We start from the raw sequence: 26,235 nt of genomic DNA on the forward strand, positions 1-26,235 counted from the left end.
AATTTCTGTCCGCGAAGTCGTAAAATGACATCGTCCATCAGTAAAACTGTAAAATGGTGCAGTTTCCATAAATTTTACGGATAAACCGTAAAAGTTGGCAGGTATGACTTTGATAAGCCAAATATTCTTTTCAGGAACAGTGCCTTGACCTTTTTTCTATTTCCTCAAGGTTCCTTTTTGAAAGGTAATTACCGGTATTAATTAACATAACTGTAAATTGTAAGCACTGTTATGGAGTAACATGTTTGAGCCCCCTCCATAAACATTTTCGGACTGGTATTATCGCCGTAGAAATTAATATCCCTAGGCTTTTAGCCAGCGAGTTTGCTGCAGTTATCTCCTACGTGATTTGATTGTTAAAATAAAGTTCTGTTGTACAACAAAATTAAAATTGACAGTCTTGGTTGCTATACATCGTCGAAATTAAAAATTACATCACAGTTCTGCTAAAATGTTGAGTGAAGTTTCACATTCTTGGGCTTGTGGTTTGAAATAATTTAGTACAGAATTACATGAATAAAAGTTTGCATCATGGTACATGGTTAGTTTGTGGTATTTGACTGTTGCTCATTTAGAATAGAATGAAACCATATAGCATTCCGCTAGGGATGTCTTGGTATGTTGGATGGAAGTACAAAAGCAAGTAAGGTTCCTTTTCCAATCCAGATCAAAATCATAAATGAGTAACTGAGTTGTCACATAGATTTTTTATTTATTTATTACTAGCAAGATACCCGTGCTTCGCTACGGTATTATACTGAAATTTATAATTGAATGCTTATTGTTTTATATATAATCCGCCGAAATTCGCGATCTGACTGGTTATCTGAGAGAATCCGCCAAAATTCGCGATCTGACTCGTTTTCTAATAGATTACGGCAAGTTTCCTCCCATTTTTCAATCTTTCTTTCCAGCAATCGATTTCGTACTTCCCAGGCTAGGTCCAGGTATTCCACCCGGTCAGTTGGGTCCCTAAATCTTTGCCATCTTTTCCTATAAGAATTTTTAATATGGATCAAATCCTTCAGGAGATCCGGCGCGGTGTCCCCTTGGGTGCCTTGGCGGTACTGAACCCGTGGCTGGACTGCATTCTTAGCCATTACCCGTCCAGGACTCGTTTCCAGCGCGGTCTGCACATTTGACGACGGTCCAGAACATTATTATTATTATTATTATTATTATTATTATTATTATTATTATTATTATAGATGTTCTGGACCCCATAGCAAGATGCAAGACCGCTACTTGGCGGTAAATTACATCTGCTGCCACTGTCATTGTTAACAATGTGACCAGCACCATTGTTGCGCGTAGCCAAGTGTGCGGGATTTCTGGTGATATAAATGACATATTCCGTGCACTGTTGACCTTATTATAGAGGTGAACAATTGGACGGTCAATCTCATTCCTATCGTTTATTTCAAAGGTGTTTAATATTATTTATTTATATGCCAGGAGAATGTACTGTAATCTAAGAACGTTCTCCGAAGAAAAAGATGGCTCTTGAAAACGAACCCAGGAAAGTTAAAAAATGATCGGTTTATGATCAGAATAAGTACGTCGGAAATCTACCGCCTGTTTCCAATCATTCGACAGGGTCAGGAATGGAATGAATAAAGCCCCCATCTGGCAGCGGCAATAGGAATTCTGCCGGCTGCCGAAGCCTGTCCCACTCCTCTGGGGCAATGGATAATGAATGACAAATGAAATGAAATGATATTGGACAGTGTTGCCGGAATGAATGATGACAGGGAAAACCGGAGTATCCGGAGAAAACCCTGTCCCACATCGGTTTGGTCCAGCACGAATGTCTCATGGAGTGACCGGGATTTGAACCACATAACCCAGCTGTGAGAGGCAGGCGCGCTGCCACCTGAGCAACGGAGGCTCCTTATAAGTACATTATGAACAGTAAAATCAACTATTCTCACCTCCTTTTACACCCCACCGCCGTTAAGTTTATTAACCTTCCCCCCCCCCCCCCACAAAAATAACAGAAAGGCATGTTTCTTTATGTTTAAAGGAGATTCCAAACACCAATGTTCACGTCTATTACCTTCAGTTTTGAGATATAAGCATCCCCATAAAAATAATTCACTTTTTTCACTTCGTTTCACACCCCTCCCCCCCCCCCCCAATTGAATTTTCCGGCAAAAACCTTGTTTCTTTTATAGTAAAGGATCTTCTAAATACCAATTATCACGACTCTAACTTCCTCAATTTTTGATTTGTATGACCCACTGATCTCTATACATGGATCGCTGATGGCAGGTCTCCGCTGCAGGAGAAAGTACGCCAAGTTGAACGCGCGGTTCGCCATGTTGGCGTACCCAACCTCGAGCTCTCCTTATGGGGAAGCAATGATAATATAGTCAATTTTAAGTCGCAATTAATGGCGCATTGGAATAATTAAAAATATAGAGACATGTTCACTCAAAGCATAAGGACATTGGGATCACTGACACGTCATTCCGAGGTCAGTAAATCTCCGGGATAGCAATAAACATGAGTGTATAATAACGGCCGGCAAATATTAACTTAGGTGCTGAATACATGCAATTAGCGATCGGTAACACAATACGAGTGAAAACCAGTTTCTGGAAACATTGCTGTAAATTGTATACATGTATGCCACGAAATTATGCATTCTTAAAATGATGTACCTATAAACGTAGCTCAATATACAGGCCTAGATTCGACATATCGTAATCGGTGCTTGATAATGAATTTCTGTTTCCTGTTTCCAAGAAATAACGCGCATATTATCAAAATAAAATATCATTGAAGCAAATGTACACATTTATAAAACCAGCAAATATTCAAAACTAGTCAATATATCACATTACCTGCAGCTTAATGTACTATTACAGACCTCTTTAATTAAATTCAGCTAGCAAAGCGATATTGATAGTCATCATCAGAAATATGTAACACCAGTTAAAAGAGTCCCAAATACCACGAATAGTATAATGGAATAGCCCCAAACACCCATCACACTTTTCCTTCTCCCACCACTCCAGTGTCTGAAACCCATAATTATTACTGATGTAAATAAGGTCTAGAATTCCTCCAGACTTCATTGTCTAAGATTGTTATAAGGTCACGTCAATTATTTCATCGAAACCGTCAGTTTAATTATGAGAAATAAAAAAAATATATAAGTAAATCTTTACTTGCAGTTAATGTTCAGTAAAATTGAAAACAGTTGGCTGTACATCACTTCGAAGGTGTACAGTTTGTCCATTTCTATCAAAACAGTCTTCCTCTAAGTGATCTGAGCAGAGAACAGCTGTTTTAGAAGGCTCCCAATTCTCCCGCCTGATACTCCTAATCGATGATCTTAGATGTTCGGGTCTCGAGAAAGGAAACCTACAAAAATTAATTGCCATTTTGCTCCCGGAATATGCGAAATAAGATACAATAAACCTAAAACTCAAAACACTACCCTAGGAAGATTCTTATGTACAGTATAAAGCTCCCCGAGCCGGGCTGAGTGGCTCAGACGGTTAAGGCGCTGGCCTTCTAACCCCAACTTGGCAGGTTCGATCCTGGCTCAGTCCGGTGGTATTTGAAGGTGCTCAAATACTACAGCCCCGTGTCGGTAGATTTACTGGCACGTAAAAAGAACTCCTGCGGGACTAAATTCCGGCACCTCGGCGTCTCCGAAGACCTTAAAAAAGTAGTTAGTGGGACGTAAAGCAAATAACATTATTATTAAAACTCGTCGATGAAATGATTTCTCCTTCTGCTGATCGGTTCTGTTTGTACATCCATAAGCTGAATACTGCGGTATGCTAATACCCCGCAGAATGTTTCTTCATTCATATTTCAGATAAACACATACATATTTAAATTTAATCTTGTAATTCACAAGCATACTACAAGGCAACGAACCTAAATTCGTAAAATACACTACTATTTACTTTGCAATAACACAGCACAGAACACTCGTGAAACTACAATCAAGAGGCCTGGCGTCACTGAACTAAGCATAAACAAAGCAAGCGCGCTCCTCGTGGTCTATTGCACCATGCGCTCTCTGCCATCTTACGACGCCAGTCATCTTCTATTTGGCTTACTGCTACCCAAGCTACCAGCCATCCAGGTATAGAGATCAGTGGTATGACCTCTTGAAAGGAATTCAAATCCTTTTCAATCCCGCCCCCCAAGATGATTCCCCCCACAAAAATGCGTTTTTCTTTGTTTCTAAAGGAGATCCAAATACCAATTTTCACGTCTGTAACAACTGTAGTTTTTATTAGACGTAAGTATTCTCATACAATTAAGTCAATTAATTTTTCAATTCCTTCACCTCCCCCCCCCTCCATTGGATTTCTGGAGAATACGCGTTTCTTTAAAGCAGAATCCAAATATCAAATTTCACATCTGTAACATCTTTATTTTTGAGTTATCAGTAGCTTAATTAAAATAATTCAACACCATTGTCAGTCACTTTACCCCCACCCCCCTCCAACCAAGTGGTATTTAGGAAAACTAAAAATACACGTTTCTTGTCTTTTAATAGAGATAAAAAGTACCATTTTTCACTTCTGTAACATGTTAAGTTTCTGAGGTATACTGTAGAAATTCTCATTTTAAAATTTCACCCCGTTTTTAGTTCCCCTTTAAATGGAGTTTCCAAAAACAAATCACCTATGTTTCTTTACATTTACAGGAGATTCCAAATACCATTTTTTACGTCCGTAACATTTTACGTTTCTGTAGATATAGTCTTTCAAAAATTTCACCCCAAATTGTCACTCCTGTTTAACCGCCAGTAATTGAATTTTCCAAAAAGAAAAAAAATACATGTTACTTTATTTTTAAAGGAGATCCCATGTACAAATGTTCAGTTCTGTAATATCTTCAGTTTCTGAGATATATGTATCCTCATTAATGGCATTCAACCGACTATTCACCCTTTTACACCCTTCCTATTGGGATTTTCCGAAAACAAAAAAATACGCGTTTCTTTATTTTAAAAGCAGGTTTTAAATACCAATTTTTACATCTGTAAACTTTTCAAGTTTTAAGATGTAGATGCACTCATTTTAAAAATTCACCCCCCTTTTCACCCCCCATATTTGGATTTTCCAAAAACGAAAAAATACCTGTTTCTCTATTTTTAAAGTAGATCCCAAATACCAATTTTCACGTCTGTAATATCTTCAGGTTCTGAAATAAAAGTAGCCTTATTAAAAGCATTCAACCCATTTTTCACCCTTTTCCACCCTTATAACAGTATAAGAATTTTCCGAAAACAAAAAGGTACGTGTATCTTTACTTCTGAGGGAGATTCTAAATACCAATTTTTACATCTATAATCTTAGGTATAGATACACTCATTTTAAAAATTCACAACCCTTTTCACCCCCATGAATTGAATTTTCCAAAAACAAAAAAATACGTGTTTTTTATTTTTAAAGGAGATCCCAAACACCAATTTTCAGGTCTGTAATATCTTAAGTTTATAAGATATAAGTATCCTCTTGAAAGGCATTCAACCCGTTTTCCCCCCGTTTTCACCCCTCCTAATGGGATTTTCCGAAAACAAAAAAAATACGTGTTTCTGTAATTTTAATGAAGATTCTAAATACCAATTTTTACATCTGTAAACTTTCAAAGTTTTGAGATATACATACATTCATTTTAAAAATTCACCCCCCTTTTCACCCTCCCATTAATTGGATTTTCCAAAAATTAAAAAATACGTGTTTCTTTATTTTTAAGAGAGATCAAAAGTTCAAATTTTCAGGTCTGTAATATGTTCAGTTTCTGAGATATAAGTACCGGTATCGTGATTAAAGGCATTCAACCCCTTTATCACCCTTTTTCACCCCTCCTATTGGGATTTTCTGAAAACAAAAAAATACGTGTTTCCTTATTTTTAAAGACGATTCTAAATCCTAATTTTTACATCTGTAAACTATTAAAGTTTTGAGATATAGATACAATCATTTTAAAATTTCACCCCCCTTTTCACCCCCTTAGCGATGGAATATCCAAAAATCCTCTCTTAGCGAGCACCTACATCTTAATATGAATGTATCCCCAAAATTTCATTTCATTATGTCCAGTAGTTTCGGCTCGGCGATGATGAATCAGTCAGTCAGTCAGGACAAGTTATTTTATATATATAGATTATTCTGATGCATATTGTAGACCGTATGCATGGTTATGAATATCGTATTCGAGAAGCAGCTAACCATCACATGATGTCACAGAGTATAAAAAACTCAACCCGGAACATCACAATAGAAACAGATACATATCAATAATTCACAATCAAGTGCAAAAGTTCCTTGCCGATTACCAAGATATTAATTTGTTGAAGCAAAGAGAGTAAAGTGTAAGAAAAAAGAACTGTTTGAACTGTCTAGCAGAAACAACGAAGCAAGAAAGAAATACCTGTGACTTACACATATGTAGGCAGGGTCTGAAGATTACTGACAAGACTGAACTAAATTACAACAGTTAAGTAAATGAAAGGCTGTTAAAGAAGTTAAGTAACAAGCTATATTAGTAATTTTAAGGTTAAAAAACAAAATGAAACCTTTCTTTCATCCGTGAGCAGAAAGACATTAACACTGAATCACACAAGTAGTTGTATAAGCTCTTCTTCTTGCAGCAGACTGCTTGTCAATACATACACATAGCACTCAGTTAGGAGGGAATCCCTTCAGACATGAAAGGAAGATTACACTGTACCCAGCAGGCTGGTAGGATTACATGATGATAGTAAAGTCATTTGTAAGGTGAAAACATTGGTGCGTAATGTGCAACAAGTGATACTAATATTAAATTTTCATCTTCATCTCAATGTGCCAAATATGATATTTAACCACCAACTCACTTTCAGCTCCTCATCTGATAACCGAATAGCACTGTCATTTTCAGGGTCTACAACAGCACCACTCAATCCAGTTTTACTGACTTGCCGCTGGAAAATCTTTTCTTCTATTGTTCCAGTTGTTAGAAGTCTGCAAAATAAACCAAAATGTACAGAGAAAACCAATGCATATTTTTTTTCACACTTAACACCAACAAATTATTTGAATGAAATAAATCTGCACCCTGTTAATCCATTTATCACATGCACATTATATATGCACACATATTAATATAAAATACATCTGAGTCTGCACCAGAGCAACACTCATGTGTGGCATTCACCAAGAAATGGCATTTAAATAAGAAAATGTCATTTTTTTTTTGTTTACTTAAATTCTGATAGTACACAATATACCAATCGTTTTTCTGAAAACCATGATAGTACACAATATACCAATCGTTTTTCTGAAAACCAGAAGTCACTAGCTAGAAAAATGAGCATTGAACATTTGACGGAAGTTTAAAGTTGTTAGACAGATTTTACTGAATTTCGAGAAAACTGATTTCAAACATTGATGCAACAAAATAGTCAATATTTGAGGCAATATGACTCTTTCATTGGGTAAAGAAATACCAGTATGAGGTATTAAAATGAAAATCTACAACCTCTTTCCAGTCATTCAATCAGGTCAGGAATGACATAGCAGGAAAGAAAGATGACAGGGAAAACTGAAGTACTCAGAGAAGAACCTGTCCAGCCTCTGCTATGTCATTCCAGCAGCGAGGATAGGAATTGTGCCAGGTGCCGACGCCTGTTGCACTCCTCTGGGGCACTGATTAATGTCTGGTAGATTAAATTAAAAGCCGGCCCCGTGGTGTACGGGTAGCGTGCCTGCCCCTTACCCGGAGGCCCTGGGTTCGATTCCTGGCCAGGTCAGGGATTTTTACCTGGACCTGAGGGCTGGTTCGAGGTCCACTCAGCCTACGTGATTAGAATTGAGGAGCTATCTGACAGTGAGATAGCGGCCCCGGTCTAGGAAGCCAAGAATAATGGCCGAGAGGACTCCTCGTGCTGACCAAACAACATCTAGTAATCTGCAGGCCTTCGGGCTGAGCAGCGGTCGCTTGGTAGGCCAAGGCCCTTCAAGGGCTGTAGTGCCATGGGGTTTGGTTTGGTTAGATTAAATTAAATGATACTGGAGAGTGTTGCTGGAATGAAAGATGACAGGGAAAACTGGAGTACTCAGAGAAAAACCTGTCCCGCCTCTGCTATGTCCACCACCAATTTCACATGGAGTGACTAAGATTTGAACCATGGAACTCAGCGGTGAGAGGCTGCTACGCTGCTACCTGAGCCATGGAGGCTTATGAGGTTTTAAATGACTTTGAAAAATAATAAATTCTTTTATTTGCAGGATATTAAAATAAAATACATATTTAAAAATTAATTAAATGGAATTTGAATGTTTGAAAGTGTAAAACTCTGAATCAGTTCAGTGTTTACATATAACAGAAATCATATTTTGTAATGTATGGTATTACAACATCTGAATTAAATAATAACTGCCCAAAGATCTGTATTGGCTGTTCATTATGTTTGAAGTGAATCTTTATTTTTAAAAAATGATTGTAACACTGATAGATACTTTACTAACTATTTTGTAATATTAAGAGTTATTATTGTGTGTTTAATTTGAAGTTTCAGTTTTAGAATGTTTGCATTAAACTTTGTTCTAATAATATTATTGGCTTTATGACCTACTAACAACTTTTGCTATTTTCAGAGATGCCGGGGTGCCAGAATTTAGTCACGCAGGAGTTCTTTTACGTGCCAGTAAATCTACTGATACAGGGGTGACGTATTTGAGCACATACAAATATCACCGGACTCAAGCAGGATTGAACCTGCTAAGTTGGGATTTGAAGGCCAGTGCTTCAATTGTCTGAGCCACTTAGTCCAGGAAACTTTGTTCTTGTGGCAATCCTGATTGTCTGGGAAGTAGTTGATACTATCAAATAAATAATACAAATAAGTTAAAACTGTATGTATTTACGCATCGCATTATACATATAATGTACACGATTCCAACCATCATTGTTGATGATGATGATGTTGTTTAAAGGGGCCTAACAGCTAGGTCATCGGCCCAATCCAACCATCATTGAGACTTAAAGTTTATTTTTTAATTTTTTTATTTCATGATTGTTCCGTATTGAATAGAGAAATATACAATATTAAATTGAAGGAAGGATCCACCTTTCAATACTCTGTTGTTAAGCTGAACTAAATAGAAGTTACAACCTGTTCATTTGGGACCGGTTTCAAGACATTTGAAGTGTCATCATCAGCCAATTAGCATAGCAGTGCAAAAATTAAGTCACAAAGATCTAAAAACAACTAACACAATGATCACTGGCAAAAAATTAACACTATTTTATGCCGAAGCAATTCCAGTCGCCAATCAGCCTTGCGACCCTGAAAATCTCTAATCTCTGTGATTTTGGACATTTTCTTATTCACCCCTTCTTACCCCCATACTGGATTTAAACAGTATCTAGAGTGTCACAATTCATCTCAGCGACCCCGAAAACTATGGAATCGACACTTTATCGGTTGTTTTCAATTATTTTAATGTATTGCAACAATAAACTTCATCACTACCTCCCAGAGGAGTGCTAGGAGTGTCTTACCACTGCAGTATTTTTGCCAGATAGTAAGTCACATGGATATCAAGTTTGGTTGAGAGCCAGACTGAGTGGCTCTTGGCAGGTTCGATCCTGGTTCAGTCCGGTGGTATTTGCAGGGTCTCAAATACGTAGGCCTCATGTTGGTAGATTTACTGGCACATAAAAGAACTCCTGCAGGACAAAATTCTGGCACCTCCAAAAACTGCCAAAAGTAGTTAGTGGGACGTATAAAGAAACATTATTATTTATAGTTTGGTTGAGAGCTATGCTGACACACACACACACACACACACACACACACACACGCGCGCGCGCGCGCATGCACGTACGTACACATCAATAAGGTGAGATGGGGCAAGAGCATTTTCGGGGCAAGTACATCCCTGGTCCATAATATATTTGCCCATTTGAAACTCGTTGTGCCATTTCTTGGGGAGTTGGGGAAAGTTGTCTTGCGTTCATTTAACACTAGATGTCGCGGGTGAATTAGACTAACAAGCAGTTGTATAGGCCAGTTCCGAAAGTAATACTGTCAACTAACCATCACAGTTCACCATGCTTTCCGAATCCACGTTGTATCTGGACCATCTTTCATTGTAATAACTTCATTTATGGTAAGTTTAAAAGCTAAAAGTATACTTATTTCATTAACATATTTAATCATAGAAATACCATGTAACTACTCGTAATTACAAAAACATGAGGGGTTGCTCTTGCTCCGTCAGAACAAGTATGCGGGGTAAGTTCGTTCATGCCCAATGGGGCAAGTGCATGGTGGGGTGTGCAATTACCCCGGCCTTTACTTGCAAACTTTTGCAATTTAACTTTTTTGGTAATTTTCACTATTTTACTCTATTTCAGATACGAGTCAGCTCTGCATTAATTTGCATACACAATGGTACGTGTTTATGTGCGAAAGACTGCCAGAGGAGGAGGTTATTCAAAAGACGACTTGAATTAAGCAATTGCAGAGGTTATGAGTGGTAGATGTGGCACTAAATCAGCAAGTAAACGATTCAACATTCCTCATGGTATGTTGGTTGACCATGGTAAGGGAAGACGCGGAAAGAAATCAACAAACTTTGGTCATCCTACAGCTTTATCCTCGCAAATGGAAACTGAACTTGCTGAAGGATTAAAATACATGGAAAAATATGGTTATGGACTATCTAGGAAAGACATTATGTCCCCGGTAGGGAAATATGTTTCCCAAAATGAAATAAAAACGCCATTTAAGGTGGGACACCCTGGAGCAGATTGGCTAGCGCTTTTTATGAGATGGCATAATCTTTCAATCAAAAAACCACAAAGTGTCAAAACTGCACAATGATGAGTTGTGATCCATTTATTATATATCAGTACTTTAACATTTTGAAGAAAACATTAGAAGAGTTAGGGCTCTCAGAAAAACCACACTTGATATGGAATCTCGATGAGACCAGTTATTGCAAAGATCCCTCTAAAACCAAAGTAGTTGGATCGAAAGGAGCTGCATGTACAAGGACAACTAGTTCATCAGGGAAGGAGAATATCACAGTCCTATTGTGTTGAAATGCAAATGGTGATAAGGGCCCTCCATTAATAATTTTTCAAGGGAAAAATGTATGCCTCCAATGGACAGCACCATCAGGAACTGGATTTCCAGGCACGACATATGCAGCTACAGCCAATGGCTGGATGGAAAGTGATGTTTTCGAGAACTATTTTAAGAAAAGTTTTCTTACATGTGTTGGAGAAGAGCGACCAGTGCTCCTACTATATGACGGCCATTCAACTCATGTAGGTCTAAAATTGATTCAAATGGCTAGGAAAGAAAATGTGGTGATAATCAAGTTGCCACCCCATTCAAGCCATCTTTTACAACCGTTAGATTTGAGTGTCATGAAGTCTCTCAAAACTCGCTGGGATGCGACACTTACATCATGGCAGAGAAAACATATTGGGCAGAAGCTTCCAAAGAGTGAATTTTCAAAACCGGTAGGAAACATATGGAATGAAATACCTAGGGATGTAATTTGCAATGGGTTTAAGAAATCTATCATTTCCATGATGCAGCAGTACCAGATGAGAGATTTGATCCGGCAGCCCTTAGAAGATGGAAGTTAAGAACAGTTAAGAACAACAATATTTAACAATAATAGTGTTAGTGCTTCGGCTACTGAAACTATCCCTTCAACATCAAGAGATGACAATATTGTTAGTGCTTCGGCAACCAAATCCATCCCTTCAACATCAGGAGATATCCAGCACACTGAACCTGTTGCTAGTATTAATGGCAGGCATCAAGCAAGTACTACTTTCGAGCTTCCATTAAACAATCCTCACCGGGTGAAAAGACAAAACGAAAGAAAATCGCTATTGGTACTGAAGTTATCACAAATGATGAAGTTATCAAGGGAATGATGATGTGTGAAGAAAAGGTGGGAAAGGGAAATGAAAAGAAGAAAGAACGAAACAAGATCAGGAAATATACAAGAACTATTGTTCATGATTCGTCAGATAGTGACACCTGCACTCCTCCTCTGAATTCAAGTGATGACAACTACCTGTCCCAACTTGTAAAGCAAGAATTGGATGATTTGGAGGATGTTCACAACTGGGGAAGAAATCCATCTGAACGGAGTTATCTTATGCAGTAGGTAGTTTTGTGATGAAACTTTTGCCCATCCCCAGACAGTAGGGATATTAACAGTAACCGAGATTAGGAGACTGGATCTTGGTTAAGCTTTGTGGCAAGAAATCTTCAGAACACTTTGTGGCACAAATCTTATCATTTAATGATGAAGGAAACCCTACAGTAAAATTTGTTAGAAAGGCTTGTGAAAGCTCGCACACCTTGGCTTTCACTTATCCAGACAATGAAGATATCAGTGATATTTTAGAAGACGAAATAGTGTCTATTCTCCCTCCGCCATCTGTAGACCGCAGGTGTAAACTGTTGTTTCCCATTTCCTTTTCTCAGAACAACATTCAGTGAATGGATGAAGACTGAAACCTAATTTGACAATTTTTTATGATGAACCACGAGTGAAACTTAATTTGGCAGGCTAATCACAGGCTGTTTAAAACCAACACCCAAACATAAGTTGTATGTACTTGCAGATATAGCCCCACCTGATATTAGACATGAGGTGGCCGCTAATATTGAGAGACAAAAGGTTTGCAGCATCTCAGAACATCCCCTTCATGAACATCAGCCACCACCAACTCGACTGAAGTCCAGGAAGTTTTTTCTACATTCTTCTGCTCCATTTGATTCTGACCCAAAAAAGGCCAGGGCTAATCTATGGAAACAAAGGTAACCAAATAATCCGGAATGTGTTGAAATTGAAGAAAAGTTGCCACCTGGTCACGAAGAGGGATGGTGTATATGGAAGTCCTTAAACAGACTGCGGACCAGCATTGTAAAATCTAAGGACAATATTATGAAATGTGGCATCGTGCATGGTGGGGACTCATTGTGTGAATGTGGAGAGGAACAGACTTCCAGGCAACCCTTGGACTGTCTTCTATGCCCTGATTCATGTACAGGATTAGAACTGGCACTGGCTGGAAACAATGCCATCAATGTAGCCAAATACTGTCACAACTTGTGTAAATATTGTACATAAAGTATAGATATTTTCATGTAATACTTGATTTCTCCTTTTTGATTTTTATGTATGATCTTCCATGTGTTACACTTCATTTGCAAATATTTAGAGTGCTTCATTTATAACTAAATATGATTAATTTTTTCATGTATATTTTTCATATTCAGTATCTCTTTCTGTAGTGTTTTTGACAGAATGAAAAGCTTTCAAATTACATTAAGTCGACACTGGAAAATACGACTTCCTTCTTAACAAAATATATTACCATTTTATTTTATCAAAACAGTGGCTAAATAACGTATTATAACTACTGGGCAGTGGCATATAGCAGCAATTTACTGCAAAAATAGATAAATGTTTGATACATAATACATATCATACACTATACATCAATATTTCAGGTCCTCTATGGGAATCAATTGCTGTAACATCTAATGGCCTAGCAAGCATCAATTTTTAAAAAGAAAGAAAGTCTTTCATAGTGCATTGGGACTGCTGGTGGTTCCAAGTAGCCTATGCAGTGGCCTCCACAGTACAGTATGCACTAGCCATGTGTCTTGGTAGATGTGCTAGTTAGCAACTGATGAGCACAAATTGGCTACTGGGGTGAAATGCTGGCAATATGAATGAGTTAGCTAGAAAATTTATGATGTCCAATAATGGACCAATTACCGTCTAATCTCGAATACTACCCGCCACCGAATAAGACCCGCACCCTTATTTTGAAAGGAAAAAAAAAAAAAAAAGTGAAGTCAAAGTTAATTACAATCTTTACTAACACACATCAAATGATTAGAAAATACAAATAAAAGTAAACAAACACTTCCAGAACAATATCCAATGAGTTCATTCATCATCATCATCAGTACCAACTTCAGAACTTCCATCACCATCACCTTCCCACAAAATGTCGTCATTGCTGCCATCCATAACATTAGAAATGCTACATTTCCTGAAGCTCTTCCATACGAGGTCACCAGGGATACGATTCCATGCCGTCAAAATCCACGAACACAGCAGCTGAACTTCCGGGTGCTGAATGCGACCAGTTGGTGTCAGTGTGTGATTATCAGCTGCCATCCATTCTGTATAGAGCTGTTTCAAGGCTGCTTTAAATGGACGGTTCACACAGACATCCAGCGGCTGTAGCATAGACGTCATCCTGCCCGGAATGACTGGTAGGTCGGTTTTCCTATCCTTGATATGTTTCTTTACAGCGTCTGTTGCGTGGCCGCGCTAACTGTCGAGAACAAGCAAGCTCCTTTGTCCCAATAATGCACCAGGGCGACGTTGCCAGACACACTTTAGTTCTGAGATCTGGTGATAACGCCAGCGGGTAGATTTTTAGGAAGCGTCTTTCGCTTGAGAATAATGTACGGCGGCAATTTGGTTCCGTCGGCGAGAATACACAACATTACCGTACACCGTTGTTTTTCATTACCACCAGTTATAATGGTAACACTTCTCACACCCTTAACATTCACAGTCCTGTCCACTGGCATTTCAAAGTAGACTGGTGTCTGATCTGCATTGCCAATTTGGGAAAGCAAATATGCATTTTCCTTCCTCAACTGAATTATGTGACGCTGAAACAACAATAACTTCTCATCGTAGGCACCGGGAAGACACTGTGAAATAGAGGTACACCTTTGTACTCTCAACCCATTTCTTTTATAAAAATTACAAACCCATCCTTGGCTTGCCTTAAACCCTTCCAATGAAAGTTCCTTTGTGATCTCTAATGCCTTTAGCTGACATTTCGGTTGACACATCATATCCCAATTCCAGCCTTTTTGTCACATATTTATAAAGTTTTTTTTTTCAATTTCTGGAAATTGTACACTCAGTCCACGAAAAGCTTTACGATCACCACTACATGTTAACAGCACATTTTTCTTCTTTCTCCAATCACGAATACACAACTCGTCAATATCGTGTTTCCTACCGGCGGCACTATTTCCAATAATTTCGGCTTCCCGAACTACTTTCAGTTTCTACCTCGCAGTAAAAGATCGCAAACGCTTTGTGGAATTCATGTTGATACTCTGAGAACTTGCGTTAGACTGACGCCAAGCACGGAAGTAGCGTATACTGAGAGCGGAGAGAGTATTGTTGCCAAGCCACGCCGATCGGGGATGCCCGATTTACACGCATTCGGGAAGATAAATTTCCCAAAATTTTAAATGAGACCCGCACTCAATTTTGGAAGCGATATTTTCGAGAAAAAAAAATAAACAGTGCGGGTGGTATTCAAGATTATACAGTATATTGGTATTATAAATTTACTCATTCAGGACAAATATTTCAGTTTCCCTATGGGAACTGATTTCTCTAACATTCACAGGCTCATCATAACTTGTTATGAAGCCATGGACTCTGTGGTCGCTGAGGTAAATGGCATCTGTCATCATGCAGTTGTCAGTTCTCCGGCCACTGCTAGGACGAGCTCAATACTTGCTATAGTCACTACACTACTATCTGTCCCCAGCAAACTTTGGTAACATACATATTCAAGGCAGAAATAAAACTGTCAGTTTATCATTTCATTAAACAAAAGCAACTTTACACAGTTCAAAGGATAACTAGGAGGGTGGGGGGCTATAGTCCCCATTGATTATAAAGCCCTACAACAGTCATTATATCTGTACAGTCTGTCACAACGCTTTGAATTCGTGGATACATTTTTCTTTTTTAAATTGCTACACTCCTTGGTGAATTGTCCACAGCTCCTAGTAAAAATAAAATTTCATGTACCAGACAGGCGCACGAGGTTTAATCATACACTGCCCACAAACTGGCATAGAATTAACTATGCATTCCATGGACCAATTGACCAAATGCCAAGATTGCTAAACAAAGTGGGTATTGATGTATTTAATGGCTCATTGATAATATTCAGAAATCACTTACACAATCTTCAGAACTGAATTATTACCATCCTGTGCTTACTTGTAATATATCCTATGCAAATATTTGTGCATTTTTTCTTATAATTCATTGACTCATTCTTTTCTTTTTAGTTATTTGTTTGAGTTAACTCGCTACTGAGTTGTAAAAAATTATCATCATCATCGGACCATCACAATCAGAGTGGACTAATCCACTTCATACGGTGAGTAAGGAGAATGAGTCTCTTCAGCCAAGTGGAGACTACAGAAGAAAGAACAACTCCTGACAAATATCCCATTCCAAGGATTAAGAACTTCCTCATACCCCCGAAAGGTGCCAAATTTTTCTCAAAAGTTTATCTTTTCAAAGCATATTTCCAAATTCCAATAGCTGACAAAGATAAACTGAAAACAGCCAATATCACACACCATTTGGTCTGTTTGAATTTAATGTTATGCTCAAGCTCAAGTTATTCTGAATGAATATTTGAAGAGATCAAAGAAGAACGATAGACAAAAAAATCCAGTGGAAGCTGGGAAACAATTTGAAAAATACAAAGACGACTTAATAAATGTTGCGCTACAAACCTTTCCAAACCAAGACTTCCACATGGGACTTTTTAGGGATGCACTGGATCAAGCTGTTGGATGAGTATTGCAGCAATATGAAGATGATGGTTGGAAGCCTATTGCCTTCTGTTCCAAAAAAGCTCAATGACACTCAGAAAAACATATAGTGCATATGACGAACTACTAGTAATTTACTTGGCTGTTAAACAGTTTGAATGATGTAAGACACGTAAGTGGCAAAGATAACATAATAGCTGCTACATTATCCAGACTCAATGAGATCACTATTACTGATTACAAGGACACAGTTGACATCAAGGAAACAATGAAGAACTGGATCAGTTATGCCAAAATAACATATCTTTGAAATTTAAACAATGTCAGTTATCATCAGGGAAAGTATGATGTTTCCACTCATAACATTTGTCCCCTTATCCCAAAATAATGTTGTAACAATATCTTTTTAAAAATTCATAATTTTGTACACTCAAATATAATAACTACTGCTAAGAACATTCATATGGCCACAAATGAAAAGTGATGTTCATAAGTGGATTCAAGTGAGCATTTTCTTTTAACAATTGGTTTTACATTGCACTGACAGAGATAGGTCTTATGGCGACAATGGAATATGAAAGGGCTAGGAGTGAGAAGGCAGTGGTCGTGGCCTTAATTAAGGAACAGCCCCAGCATTTGCCTGGTGTAAAAATGAGAAACCAAATGGAAAAACATCTTCAGGCTGCTGACATTGGGAGAATTCTTTGAGAAATAGTCAAAAGCTACAAATAGAAGCAGATACTGTACTGTCACAACTTCGAAAAACATGGAACAAGTGAAACCTACTACAACTGGCAGAGCTTCATAAAAATCTGCATTTGTCCATAAAGTCCTCCATTTGAGTTCACATGTGTTCCTCAGAACAGACAGTCAAAAAGGGATCCATATGAAGGACCATTTCTAGTTGTGAATAGGCAAGACAAATATTTTACCATGATCATCAAGTGCAAGGAAACTAGTATTTCCATTGACAGACTTACGCCTACTAGTAGAAGAAAAATAACTGAGACTAAAAGGATAAGATCACAACTTCTTACTGAACAACCTGTTACTGATCAGAGACCAGAAAAGAAGTTGCAAGGACAAAGACTGATCAAAACCTCAGATGAGGAAATTTCCTGCCAGATATATTCAACAAGTACATTTTATTTAATTGGAATAACATGTGTCATTGATGTTCTGTTTATTGTATGTTCTAATATTGTAACCGTAGTATTATGATTTTCTTTTTATCTTTGTTTATTCTTCTGTTGTCACTCTACATATGAGTATAAACGTTTTCTAAACGTAACTTACTTACTGATAGGGAAGTAATGTAGAGGTACGAATTGCCAATGGTGTCTTTACAGATAAATGTCTGTTTTCAGTAAAGGAATATATGATATAAATATTTAGTTTCTCCTTAAAAAGAGAGAGAGAAGAAGAAGAAGAAGAAGATAATAAAGGTTTGCTCAGTCTTGAATTAAGAAGAGAGTTGTTAAGTCTTGAATTAAGTTGAGCTCTTTTTCTTTTGTAAATAGCAGTGGAAAAATTACATTAATTAGACTGAATACACGATACATTCATCTGTTCAGGTTGGAATACATACTATGAACCCACGAACAAGTTGCCTAGACCAATTACTTCGAGTGATTTGTAATTAAAGTGAGTTAACTGAATGAATTCAGAAAACGTCTCTGAAACATATTAGCAAGAATCACATAACTAAGAAAATAATAGGTAAATGTAAAAAGAAAGAGATATACAGTAATTGATATTTCTTACAACAGTTGTTTGTTATGTAGGCATGAAACTTTGAAACGGATATATATTGTGAACAGCAACTTAACACTATAAGTATGAACCGAAATTCGCGCACTCGGGAGTCGCAGCGTGACTCCTCACATGCCAGCAATAAAAAAATGTCTCTCACAAAAATTCGTCCTGTGAGTATGTCCGGGAGAAAAAGGATGTTGAAGAGTGGCAATCTGGCAACACTGTAACCACATGTAGGGTAACTACCTCTGTCAGTACACAACAGTCGTGCTGTACAGTTGGTGCAGTGGATAGAGTTCTGGGTTAGCATGCAGGAGGTCGAGGGGGTCAATCCTGGTTTGAGACATATGTTTTTAATTTCGTAAATGTAGTCCAGGCGGTATGATATCTGGCATCTTAATCGTCAACAGCATTTGCAGCGCGTCCTCTAGAAACCATTTGCACTTACATACTACGATCCTAGGAATGGACGAACATTCGTTTTCATTGGTCAGCCTTGAAAGACGCCCTTTCCACGTCGTGGGCGTGAATTTGTTCGCACCTTTTCATCTACTAGATGCGTTACAATGTGTTCAGCTTTATATATTTTGTAAATGTAGGATACATGTGACCTAAGAAACGTTGCCTTGCTGTATTACAGTATGTAGTGTCCGATGGAAATTAGCAAATAAAAAAGTGCGCCTCAACCCAGGATCGAACCCTCGAGCTCCTGCATGCTAACCCAAAACTCTATCCACTGCACCAACTGTACAACACAACTAGTATATGCTGACAGAGGTAGTTACCCGACATGTGGTTACAGTGTTGCCAGATTGCCACTTTTCAACGTTCTTTTTCTGCCGGATATACTCGCAGGACGAACTTTTATGAGAGACATTTTTTTATTGCTGGCATGTGAGGCGTCGCGCTGCGACGCCCGAGTGCGCGAATTTCGCTTCACCCTGTATAAGAGGAGAGGAATGTAATGTTGTTGGCAATCAGCAAAACTAGCATGGATTAACAATACTGGTGAACAAACAAATTGTTCTACATCATAATATATGAACTGATTTAATAATATGTTACCTGTAAATATATACATTCCTCTTCTGACCATCTCGCCATATTCGGGACATAGCTTGCAAGTCTGTAGCAGGATTCCAATCAGAATCAAAGAGCACAAGACGAGATGCACCAATCAGATTAAGGCCCACACCACCTGCTCGTGCACTCAGAAGGAACACAACTGAAAAACAATCTTCTTTCACAAAATGATTCATAAATGGAGAAGGTGTTCATTGAGTCTGCTCAATCCTACTAACAATACAAGTCTGCAATTTGACATTCATCTTAGAATAATGTGTGAATGAATAATCCAATCTATACAAAAGACATAATTACTGTGGAATTACTCCAAATCAATATTTGAATCTGAAAAGAAAAAATTAATGTGGAATTACTCCAAACCAATAGTTGAATTACTTTAGTCATTCATATTATCAACATTAGCAACAGCAAATAATACATGGCCAAAATTTGTTTATAATCCTTTAATATCCTCTGAATGATTCATAGAATTTTTATGAAACTTTGCATTATAGAATTTCTCAAGTACACTCAACATTTTCCTGCATCGATGATTTCAACAGTGTCAGATGCTGGTGATACATGATCAAAACTGAACCCTCTCCCCTATATAAAAATTCTGAAAACTGGTCCACTGTTTGCAAAACTTAGTATGATTACAGACTTTTAACCATATCAACATATCAATATTATGATTCATAAATTGTACATCAACACATCTCTTTTTGTTGTGATCCTGACAAAAGTCATTTTACAGCTTATTTGTAACCTGTAGATTACTTGGATGCTTTTCTAGATGCATATTCTTGTTGTATGATTTATTCATGAATAATGGCTGGATTCTTAACTGCAGCTACCGAATTTCCTTAGATGACCTACAGTTCTACCAGAAAGCTACCAAGCAATTCTCTACTAATTTGGAAGAGCTCCGAAGAGATGAGTTCAACTAATGCCTACGTAATATGCAAGGACTGAAAATGCTGGCCAGCTGATGGGGTTGCGAAGAGTTTCAAAATACGCTGCTAGATGTCATCTTTATGGGCTGCCCTACACATTGCTCTTAAATGGGAAAGAACACAAGTACCTATGTTGATATTCACCTGATAAACTCAAAAATGGTATAAGGAAGGGAAAAATTTACAAAAATTAAATTGGTTTAAATCACATAATACTTATTATGTACCTGTCCATCTATAATATTTTGAAGAATCATTTAAATTTTCAAGGTGTTCCAATGTCTGCATTAGTGTAGCCAAGGTAATTTTTTAATGTATTTCTGTGTGGAAGTTTTAAGCGACCATCTAATTAGAATGTAACCATTAGGTGCTTTTCTATGCCAGAAAACAGTTTTTCCAAAGTAGTCTCACCAAATTTGACTTTTTTTTATTTCCGTAGGGGTCTAGCTGATCTACTTCCTTCTGTATTTTGTTGTTTTCACCTTATTCTCAGATTTGAGTTCTTTCAGTTCTGACGAAGCTTATAAATTACTTCCATATCCATCAATTGACTTCCTCAGCAAGATACATTTCCTTCTGTTGTACTTAGTTCTTTGGGATGGTTTTGGAGTTGGGCTGGATAGCAGAATTGCTACTTTTGCCATCGGAGGTTGAGGCGTTTCTCCGTAGGTGAAGCTGCCATTGATTGAATTCTTTCTGGTTTAGATGAATCTAATCTGGGGTAGGATCACTTCTGCATTTGGCACATATGTGTTTATGAGTGGGGTAACCACTAAATACGGATATTCTAACTGGAAGAAACTTCTTCATTATGAGGCTAACACTAAAATCAGATTCAAGACAATGCTTGTTGTATTGCGCTCTCTCTCTCTCTCTCTCTCTGTGTGTGTGTGTGTGTGTATGTGTGTGTTTTTCTCTTCAAATATCTTGTCTTTTCATAGTTTTTTGTCCTGTGATGTATCACATCCAGCAAAATATTTCCATTTTCATAGATTTCTGATATGACCTACCCTAGACAGCAGAAGGGATCATTTTGACACCTGTACAATTCTGCCAGCTAAAATTTTGCTCTTGTCACTGAAATCTGGGACAAATTTGTGGAAAATTACCTTAACTGTTACTTCCCAAATTAAAATATAAGTCGATGAACAGTTACTTCCTAGCAAAACAGGTGCAGATTTACCCAATTTATGACAAACAAGACAGACAAGTTTGCACTGTCAGAGAACACTGTGTACCCAGCGTGGGTTATTAGTATTATTAAACTCTTACTGTCAGATGAGTGTTCCAGTTGTTAGGATTATTGTTTTCATCTCATCATTTAGAAAGTGTTCTTCTTACAGACATGTTGTGTTATGATAGTATTTCTATTGACGACGTGTCTCGTATGCTAAGAAATTCAGATGTTGAATTTGGAAGTGAACTAACCTATTCAGATGATTTTTGCTTGAGACAAACAACAAGAAAGACTAATGAGGATGATCATAATCAGACAGAGGATGAATTTTCATCAGGAGAAGTCAAAAATGCTCTCTGCCTCTGAACTCGCCTCAAATGTCTGCTGTACCTTAATTAAGGCTATGGTTGCTTCCTTCCCACTCCTAGCCCTTTCCTATCCCATCGTACCATAAGATCTATATGTGTCAGTGCGACATAAAGCAAGATTGAAAAAAAAAAGAGAAAAAAAGAGCTGATTAAACGTTCAACAAATGGTACAAATAAGGAACATTGTTAATATACTCTTAATTGTTTCACTAAAGTGCTACTTTAACACTTAAATAAACCTAGCTTTAAGCAAGATTATCTTAATATCAGGTATCGTTGTAAACTGTAACTGTTTTCCTCAATATTAATTTAACACTAAAACGGCTATGAAACTTACATGCCTAGAACAGTGGTAAGGGGTCATTTTGACCCATCATAAGAACGTTCAAATCAGAATTCAATATGGGATTTATTGTCTTCAACTGTGTTTTCACCAATTTAATTTTCAAAGGAAGACGTGACATTATTGTATTTCTGATGGACACATGGATAATCACAAACAACTGCATCATGTTTCTGTTTCTCTAAGAATTTTTCACAAAATTAACCAACTGAACACCTTTTGTTAGTCAGTTTCCCACATTGCAAGAATGATACATTTTCACAAATACCGTACTTTAAGAACATAAAAAATTAGCTAAACACATTTTGCACACACAATTTCTATTTTTTGTTATAATTTTCCATGCATTGCTTTGAGGCATTGCTAGACTTGTTGCCTTTACATAGACCAACTGGGTACTTCTTCCATTTTTTAGATGGACACAGTCCTACGATCTCCTTTTATCGTTGTTGCCTTTGCTGATAAACGGCTCAGTTTCCCCTATCACAAAGGAAGAAGTGTCCACTGCCATCAAGAAAATGAAGCCTGGGAAAGCGCCTGGTACAGATGATATCCCCTCCGAAGTATGGAATCTTCTGGAAGAACAAGGTGCAGTATGGCTTAGTGACTTCTTCAACAAGATTATTAGGAAGGACACAGCACCCGAGGCCTGGAAGACCAGTATCACAATTCCAATTTGGAAAGGGAGATATACAGGATTGCTCAAATTATAGGCCAATCCACCTCTTATGTCATACTATGAACGTTTTTGAACGTGTTCTTGATGCGAGATTACAAAACATCATCACTGTCTCATCTAACCAGTGTGGCATTGTTAAAAACAGTGGAACAACAGACGCCATCCATGCACCTTGTCTATTGATGGGAAGACACCACGAGAAGAAGACAGTTCACTTTGCCTTTCTTGATTTGGAAAAAGCATTCAACAGGGTACCACATGATCCAATTTGGCTAACAATGAGACTACACAGTGTACCTGAAGCCTATGTCAACTGGGTGCAACTTCTGTACCAAAAGACCACAAGTTCAGTACAGTGTGCAGCAGGAATGTCCGATACCTTCCAAATCAATGTTGATGTCCATCACCCATCACAAATGATATCCAGACCAGGCATCCATGGACAATATTATATGCGGACGATATCATGCTAGCTAAAAGACATGTGAGGGACTCGAACAGCAAGTACAAGAGTGGAAGATGCGTCTTGAAGAATTTGGGATGAAATTAAATCTGAAGAAAACGGAATACCTGGAATGTGGTACGATAACTGTGGGTGATTCACAACTAAGTATTTATTTATTTTCCACCTAGTCGATACAATGATTGCTTAAGGCAATTTAATGGTTAAAAGTGGTACATGTTTCATATATTATCAACATCTTCAGCCACATAACACTGTTTAGATGAAAAATACATAAATTGACAAAGTAATGCTTTAGAGGAAGTGTCTTTAAAATTAACATAAGATTGACAACATTAAAACAAACAAAAAACTCAAGAGAAACTATATAAATTATTTCTACAATTGAAAGCAGTCGTCAAGGAAACACTGTACAATATTCCATAGAGAATATGTCCTAATGAATATTCTTATCTTAATAATTCGTGAAAAAAGGTCAATTTATAAATTAAAAATTATACAATTTATGAGTAATTGTCATAATGAAGAAATTCAGATATCACAATGTGGCTCTTATTAATAATGGAGATGAAAATATAACTAATTCCTAGTTGTCAATTCTTATTAAGCCTGCTTTCCTTTGGAACAGTAACTCCTGTCATTCTTTCACAGTCTTGTGTCTGGTGTAATACTGATGATGCTTTCTTCCTTGCTCTTGCACCTGAGGAGGTGGAGGAGCGGGGAATATAGGTGTGTCAAGAACCTCCTTGCTGTCACCTATAGCTTCAACTGAGGAGGAGTAAGTTGTAGGGCTATCTGTAGGTGGAGAAATTCCAATTCTTTTTTCGTGATCTTTCTCAAGCATTTTCAAATATACGAGAATTTGATAATATAATGGATTCTTATATTCTACAGCCTCATTAAGGTTATCATTTTTCTTTACAAGTTGGTCTAGATCAGGGCCATCCAGCTATTGCGCTCCGAGAGCGCGCCCGCGCTCGGGGAGCACTGGGCAGTCAGACTAGCGCTCCTTCCCCTACCACCACTACAGTGTGGCAGCGAGGAGACCTGAGACGGACTATGTTCGGACCGCGCTGACTGGATACGTACGTATAGTCGTGCGTCCGTCGGCTTTTATGGGTTTGTTGACATCATATTGATAAGGCTGTTTTGCCATAACCAATATACCGCATATATAAATCGAAAGGTACTCCGATGTATGGAATATGCAGGAAACGAAATCAAGTGTTAAGTAAAGAATGCAGTAATGCGATTTATTCTAAACTGAAATTTGAACATATCTGAGAGGAAAATTCAACAAAATTTTACCAATATTATACCAATATTCTTAAACAATTACGCGAGTTCCTATCGCTCATCGTTGCGCGATGTTTACTTTTGGTAAGGTTAAGAACCGAAAAGAAACGCTCACAAATGTGCGTTGAGCCGAACATTGACTGAACTTTACATGCATGTTTATATAAAAGGGGGTATCCTTCTTGCGGAAAGCCACTATAAAATTCTTCCAAACTTCGTGACATTAGAAAGCGGTCTTTAAGACGAACATTGCACTGCAGTTCAAGCTACTCTAATTGAAATAGCTGTGGAGCACTGTCTGCACTAAGAGAAAATGTTCGAACAATTACATCTAACACCGCTTGGGGTTCTGATAATTCTGAAAATCTCTTTTCAAACTCTTCTTGTAATTGGTGAATTGCCTGCAAGTACTCATCAAAGTCGATACCTTATTTCACTGCTTCAAGCAATGGAAAATGTCCTGTGTTCCTTGCACGCAACTGGTTTTCCCACGAAATCAATTTTCTTTTGAACGCTTGAATTTCTTCCACCAAATCGCAGATATTGTGCTTTTCGCCCTGAAGCGGTTTTTTCGTTTTGCTATTGGCTTTACGTCGCACCGACACAGATATATCTTATGGCGACGATCAGGCAGGAAAGGGCTAGGACTGGGAAGGAAAGCGGCCGTGGCCTTAATTAAGGTGTGAAAATAGGAAACCACGAAAAACCATCTTGAGGGCTGCCGACAGAGGGGTTCGAACCTACTATCTCCCGAATACTGGATACTGGTCGCACTTAAGATATTGCAGCTATCGAGCTCGGTAAGCGAAGTGTTCAAGATGGGCAGTAAAGTCACTTAAAAAGACCCAGTCCACCACCCACTTAGGATTACGCAAAAGAATTTTGGACCGCCCTTTTGTGTCATAAAAGGTATCTATTGCATTCCGCAAGCAGAAAACTCGATGAAGCACCTTCGTCTTGCTCAGCCATCTTACTTCTGCATGGCACGGGATATCCGGATACTCCACTTCAAAGTCATCCAAGAACTCTTTGATTTTTTTTTTATTATTATTTTTTTTTGCTATTTGCTTTACGTCGCACAGACACAGGTAGGTCTTATGGCGACGGTGAGACAAGAAAGGCCCAGGAATGGGAAGGAAGCGGCCATGGCCTTAATTAAAGTACTAATTAAGGTTCAGCCACAGCATTTGCCCGGTGTGAAAATGGGAAACCACAGAAAACCATCTTCAGGGCTGCCAACAGTGGGGTTCGAACCCACTATCTCCCGAATGCCAGCTCACAGTTGCGCGCCCCTAACTGCACGGCCAACTCGCCCGGTACTCTCTGAATTGACGGTGCGTGAGTCCATAGGATCGAAGAAAATTTACCACTCGCACAACTCTTCCGATTACGTCTTTAAGCTTGGCGACTTATTCACAGATTGCCTCCTGGTGTATCAAGCACTGGATCGCCACCATTAGGGTAGTACCGCTCTCAGTCATCTTTAATTTTACACAGCTGAGGGAC

General features: G+C 38.1%; 1 protein-coding gene across 1 annotated transcript in view; it reads right to left on the minus strand.

Moving 5' to 3' along the window:
- LOC136869107 (DNA repair and recombination protein RAD54B) overlaps positions 1-26,235 on the minus strand; it is a 329,880-nt gene that overhangs the window by 44,388 nt on the left and 259,257 nt on the right. Inside the window, exons 15-16 of the mRNA XM_068227115.1 lie at positions 19,448-19,607; positions 6,854-6,980 (exon numbers count right to left, since the gene is read on the minus strand). Of these exons, the coding sequence (XP_068083216.1) occupies positions 6,854-6,980; positions 19,448-19,607 (287 nt within the window). The remainder of the gene's footprint in view (positions 1-6,853; positions 6,981-19,447; positions 19,608-26,235) is intronic.

This window comes from Anabrus simplex, chromosome 1 (genome assembly GCF_040414725.1).
Source record: "Anabrus simplex isolate iqAnaSimp1 chromosome 1, ASM4041472v1, whole genome shotgun sequence".
Classification (NCBI taxonomy): Eukaryota; Metazoa; Arthropoda; class Insecta; order Orthoptera; family Tettigoniidae; genus Anabrus; species Anabrus simplex.